Genomic DNA, 6449 nt, shown 5'->3' on the forward strand with positions numbered 1-6449 from the left:
TTGCATCGCCTACTTTATGAATTGGTTTGGGTGGAAAATATTCACTCAAAACTGAGAGTTGTACTTTTGAAATAAACTTTATTTGGATTGAAAAATTGGGCCTAAGACTGTGTTTGACTTAAATGTTAATAATTTGAATTGGAATTTGAAGTGTTTTAAGTTTGATTGTACAAGGAAATATCAACAACACTGTTTTTTGTTATAACTTTCACTGTATAACTTTTATTAATTCTAATGTAATAATAATACAAACAATTTTCAACAATCTAAATTTAATAAAATCCTGATTTGTATATTTAAATATACTTAGTTTTGATGTAAATGAAGTTTAATTTACTAAGTAAGCTAGTTGCTAGAAATTTTTTATGTTAAAGTGAACAAAAATATAAATCTAGTTTAAAGTTTTTTTTTGTTTTTCAAGTATTTACAGTATTTATTAACCTTGTTAATTTTTTGCTCTATATATTTTGAATTTTTTTAAGTTGAAGCTTTTTAAATTTTATTCAGTAATTTTTTTGTAATGTTTTGAATACAGTTAATGTAAGTTTTTAAATTAGCAATTAATATTTTTTAAACTTGTCATTTTTAATAGTTGAGTTAAAATGTTTACTTAAATTTGTTGACATTTTTTAAAGGTGTTTACTGTTTTTATTAAAGCTGCCTTAGTTTTCTATACTTAGTCTTTTTCTTAGGTTGTAATTTAACAAAGTTAGAAATACTTGCAACATATTTAGGTCAACATAGAATTTGACTTGAAAATAGAATTAGGTACTATAGCTGTTTTTCAACAATAATAGTTTTTGATGTTCTCATCTAGATTAATATCTATAATATGGTTTCTTGGTTAAAACATATTAAGTTCTGCACTTTTGTTATTTTATATCTGTTTCTTACAACAAATTTAACAAAAGGGTTGATCATGCCATTTCGATCAAGATCGAATTGGCATGATCAACCCTTTTCTTAAATTTGAGCTTGTCTCACGGCAAACGAAAGTCCGGACTTGTTCTGCAGACTTTCGCCGATTTTGTTGATTGTTTCTTACAACAGTGATAACTTTTCTGTTTTTGAATTTTATAAAGCTTACACTATAAGATAAAGTTTTTTTTATAGTTTATAGTTACTATGCAGCAGAAACTTTTTAGTCTGTTGTTTAAAAAGTTTTCAAATGCTTTGTTTAATGATTCTTCTCATAAATAAAATTTCGAAATACCAAAACAACTGTTTTATTAAGTAGAGTTTAGCTGTGAAAAACAAATTTAACATATACATAACAATTTTTTAAACAAAATTTAAAAGCAACTTGAAAAACATTGAATTAAACAAGCATTGAAAAATTATAAAAAAAATTGTTACCATCACATGCCTAAAATGTTTTATTTTATTGATTTAGTTTTATTACAGCAAATAATGCGTTATAAGATAATGGCAAGTACAGGAGTTAAAATAGGTGAGAGTTTGACAAACATAAGATTGAAGATGAAAGATGCCGTTGAAACAAGAAGTGTTGTGAGTTTTATTTTTATAGTGGCTTGTCGTGTTTTGTTTTAAAGTGAATTGTAATTTTTAATCAGGTTTTTGACAAAAAAAAAGTATTATAAATAGCTATTTTATTTTTTAAGTATAAAAAATCTGTGTTGTTTTCAGTTAGTAAAAATAACCATTTGGTTTTGCAATTTTTAATGAAATAATTTTTTAACTTAATTTATTTAAATAACTTTTTAAACTTTTTTTAGAACCACTTTTGGTAGATATTAAAAAGTTAATCTTTAACATTTACTAAATAAATAAAAAAATAAACTTAAGCACTGTAACTTCACTATAACTACTAAAAATTATAAAACAACTTTTAGTTTTAGTTCACTAAGTAAACCATACTTTTTCGACCTTTAGAATAGTTCATATACATCATAATCTTATTACTATTTAATTAAATTGTACAAAAAGCTATTTTATTCACCAGAAATCAAAAGAACCACTCTTAGTAGCGGTGAGCAAGACAAAACCCTTGGATCTTGTGAGGGAGGCTTACGAATGTGGACAAAGACATTTTGGTGAAAACTACATGAAGGAACTGATCACCAAGTCCAATAACCCTGATGTTAGTTTTTTCTTGTAAAATTTTTTTAAAGTTGTTTTATGATTATTTCAAAGTTCTTTATATTGAATTAATGGTTTTTAAAAGTAGAGTAATGTTATTTATTATTTAATAAGTATAAAATTTCATAAACATTTAAAAAAAAAATTCACTCTTTAACCTATTTCATAATTAAAAAAAAAACTTGTTTGTTCACTTAAATGATACATTTGCAGTAGAGTTCCCATTTTAACTAGCAGCATTTAGTAGTATGACTTTTCAAAATCCAAGTCATCTTTACACTTATATCAATTACCCCAAAACACCTGAGCCAAAGATTCATTTAATACAATAGTACTACGAGACTTATGAATAGACCTCAAACATAAATAAACATAATATGGGTAAACAGACATGAAATTTATAAACAAATGTACTAATACAAAAAAAACTATATTAGAGCTTGATTTGATATTTGTTATTAACTTTTAGAGTTTGGCTCCGAATCAAATGGCACTACTTAAAGCATTGCTTTTACAAAAGGCTGAACTAATTTGTGTTGTAGTGCAATTGTACTGTAAAAGAAACAGTTTGCTAATAACAGTAGTTTTTAGTACAAACAATTTAAGCCAACGATTTTCAGTTATTAGAACTCTGCCCTGACATCAAGTGGCATTACATCGGTAGTTTCACGAAGAAAATGGCCGCCCCACTGACCAGGGTGACCAATCTGCACATGGTGGAGACGATATCCAGTATTCAGGACGCATCAGCCGTGGACAAGAGGTGGAAAGGTGGGGAGGGTTTGAAAGTTCTGGTGCAAGTTAATACCAGTGGAGAAGAAAGTATGTTGTTTATTTTTAAATAAAATTCTTATACACTTAATAATTAGTAGCTAATTTTATATATTTACATATATATATACATAATATTTGGAAGTGTTGGTGCAAGTTAATACTAAAGTTAGATGGGAAAGAAAGTATGTATCCATTATTTGTGTTTTTTTTCTTAAAAGCTTCATTATTTACTTACATTTATTATTTAAATATGGTTTAAAAGTTCAACTAAATACCAGTGAAAAGGGATGTTTGTGTTTTATTATTTTTGTGTTTTCTTTCGAACTTTTTTCTTTGTTTTTACTTTGTATACTTGTTAATTTGATAGTTTTACTTATTTGAAAGTGTTTGTGAAAGTTAGTACTAGTAGGTAAAAAAGTTTGTTATTTTTATATTATTTAATTTTACTTATTTATAAAACTACTTTTTGTATTTCAAATCTGATTGCTTTCTGCGTATTAGTTTCAATTTTCACTTAATTTAATTCTTTTTTTTTCCAGGCAAATCGGGAGTAACACCAGAGGACGCTATCAAACTGGCCTCACACATCCACAAAAACTGTCCTAACCTCCAATTTTCAGGACTGATGTCCATCGGATCCAGGGGTCACGATTACACGAAAGGTATAAAAAACAACTCTAACATATATAAGCTAACTTAATAATAATATTTTACAATCATACTAATCTTTATCTAAATGACTAATGGTTAATTTAATTTGTAAAGTTTTTTATTTTCAAATTTTAAACAGTTTTTAAAGTTTATGTGGTATGATACAACATATCGAAATTTTATAAAAAGATACACGAGGGAATATTTTAACTTTTATAAAAGTTTTTTATGTTATAATTTTGCCTACCTCCTCATTTATTTGCTCAGTAAAAAATAACTTTTTCCTTTTCACCTATAAAATAAACTAATAATAGACAGAGCTATCAATCTTTGTGGGGAGATATGAAACTAAAAAAACTAATACTAGCTTTTGAGCTAAATGAGACTCAAAAAACCTTATTATGTAAAGTTAGTAAAGTATAATACAAGTATAAGACCTATAATTAACACTAAAGGCTTATATATATCTATTAAAATTTGTTGAACTTTTAACTTTTGGTTATAAAACATCTGTTTGCATATCAATAATTTTATGAACTTACTTTAAAATACTTAACAATATTTTGAAGGTCCCAACCCCGATTTCGTCAAGCTGGTTGAATTGAGGGGTCAGCTTGTAGGGGAAATCCCTGAACTGAAAGTGGAAGAACTTGAGTTGAGCATGGGAATGTCAGGAGATTATACGCAGGCTGTTAGTTTATTTTGTTTGTTTTGTAAAAAAAAAAAATGTTTTTTATTTGAACAAGTAAAAATAGTGATACAGTTTGGTCTACTATTGTTAATGAATAATAACACACTTTTTTGTTTGATTTCATATAAATTTTAGAGGTTTATATGCACACTATTAATTAGACCATTATTTTTTCTTTTTTAAGTTGTCTTTAACTAATTATAATTTAATCATTAAAATGTTGGTAAACTTTCGTAGTTATTTTTTTGTTGTTTTTAAACTTATTCAAATATATGAAATTTAAATTTATAAAATTTATTTATACAAATCATAACGTTTGTGTACATTTAAACTTTTAGTATTTATATAAATATTTTAATCATTTATTAAAAAAAAAATGTTCAAAAATTTAAAAAAAATTACTAATAAGTAATATTGTAACCCCTATGAGATTCATTTTTATTTTTAGTTAAAATATTTCAACTGTTTCATTTATCAGCATATTAGTGTTTAATTTTTTTCATGATTGTTTTAAATTTAAACGGAAATATACAAACTTACTTGAACTTTTAAGTTAAATTTATTTTAAGTTTTGTTAACACACCCACACAAGTAGTTATAATGAGTTGTTTTTAATTAAATGACATACAAGTAATTTCTACTCTTTTTCTAGGTGCTGAGTTTATTTAATAAACTTTTTTTGTGTTAGAAAAAGTTCATTGGTACTTATAGTTGATTATTTTACAACTTATTATTTTTGTTTATGACAATTTTATAGCATACAAAATGATTTTTTTTGCTACAGACATTAAATTAATGCAGGGTTGCCACAAAACCTGGAGTTCTAAAAGAATCTGAAATTTGATAGTTTGACAAAAAAACTACAAAAAAAAAACTGGAGTTTGAGAAGTTTGAAAAAAATATAGATGGGATATACCAGAAATTTTGAACAATTTTAACATGTTAAGTAATAAAACTTTGATTTGACACGAAAAATCTACCATATAGATAAAATATTTTTGTCATAATGAAACATTTTTCATTTAAAAACATAAGTAAAGTAGCTTTACAATACCTTTTCAATTTTGTTATACTACTTAATAACTTTTTAGTTTAAACTCTTTTAGTTTAAAGTAAACTTTAAACAAAAATAGACCCAAAAACCTCTACTTCAAAAACCTGGAAGAAGTTTAAAAAAAGTGGAAAAAATTCCTAAAAAACCAGTGGCAACACTGTTAATGTTGTTTAAGCTGACAACTTGTTATAGTTAATGAACAGTTTGTGGTATATTTTTTACAATTCACATTAAAAGATTCATTTAGCTGTATTTTCGTAACATTGTATAAAATATTTGAGAAAAATGTTTTAATTTTATAATTCAATTTGACAAATGATAAGTTTTAAACTAATTTTCTATTACGTTTAAAAAACTTTCTGCGAATAAGATTTTAGAAGTATGTTTTATAAATTTAAAGTTATTAATCTTTTATCTTTAAAATTTTTAACATTAAACAAATAACTTAAAGTTTATTTGAAACTATAAATTTGCAGTTTGCTGCTGTGAAACAGTTCTTATAAAATTTTTATTTTACAACGATCAAAAAATACACTGTTTAGCTTTTTAGAAAGGCGATTTTAATCTGTTATTTTGATGTTATTAAAACTTTTGTCACTTATATCTAGGTTCAGTTATATTTTTATAACTATTGAGATACATTTTCTAAGCGTTTATATTTACAGAGCTATTTTTTTTTGTATTATTGAACATTTGTTTCATTTACCAAGTGTAGTACAACTATAATAGTAACAATCAGCAATTTAGATATACATTATACAATTGTGTACAATACTTGCTGTAAATATAGTATTTGGTTATAAGAGGTTTTTCAGATCTAAAAAAAAAATACTCAAAAAAAAGACTTTTTTTTTTAATCAGTTTTATCAGTAAAAATATTATGATTTTTTATCGAAAATAGTGCGTTTCAGTCCCATAGTATCCTATAAAGACACGCCTAGCTTTTTTGTTAAACTTTTTAGTAAAAGTAGTTCACTTAACTTTTATTTAAATATTTATTTTTACAGATCGATTCTGGAAGCACAATTATTAGAATTGGAACTCAAATATTTGGAGCCAGAGATTATCCCAATCCAACATAGAAATTATTTATTAATCCTTATTTATTTACAAACGTATTCAAGTTATTTTCATACTGTTTTACATCAGAGCCTTTAAAAATATTAAGTGTATTCTAAA

At 25.0% G+C, this 6449-nt stretch overlaps 1 protein-coding gene across 1 annotated transcript; it reads left to right on the forward strand.

Annotated features, from left to right (window-relative positions):
* The first annotated feature begins 1408 nt into the window (after positions 1-1408).
* Positions 1409-6449, forward strand: LOC145845562 (pyridoxal phosphate homeostasis protein-like). Its single transcript, XM_082952752.1, has 6 exons — positions 1409-1509; positions 1964-2101; positions 2721-2922; positions 3414-3536; positions 4095-4216; positions 6278-6449. The coding sequence occupies exons 1-6, from the start codon at positions 1411-1413 to the stop codon at positions 6350-6352; spliced, it is 759 nt and encodes a 252-aa protein (XP_082808878.1). The 5' UTR covers positions 1409-1410; the 3' UTR covers positions 6353-6449.

This window comes from Thalia democratica, unplaced genomic scaffold (assembly GCF_965202585.1).
Source record: "Thalia democratica unplaced genomic scaffold, ktThaDemo2.hap1.1 HAP1_SCAFFOLD_81, whole genome shotgun sequence".
Lineage (NCBI taxonomy): Eukaryota > Metazoa > Chordata > Thaliacea > Salpida > Salpidae > Thalia > Thalia democratica.

What these genes read in the sequence shown, in the direction of transcription:
- LOC145845562 (XM_082952752.1), top strand. Translation starts at nt 1,411, where the DNA reads ATGCGTTATAAGATAATGGCAAGTACAGGAGTTAAAATAGGTGAGAGT. An exon ending in CCGTTGAAACAAGAAGTGTT is followed by an intron (nt 1,510 to 1,963) that starts GTGAGTTTTATT and finishes TTTATTCACCAG; the next exon opens with AAATCAAAAGAACCACTCTT. An exon ending in CAGGAGATTATACGCAGGCT is followed by an intron (nt 4,217 to 6,277) that starts GTTAGTTTATTT and finishes TTATTTTTACAG; the next exon opens with ATCGATTCTGGAAGCACAAT.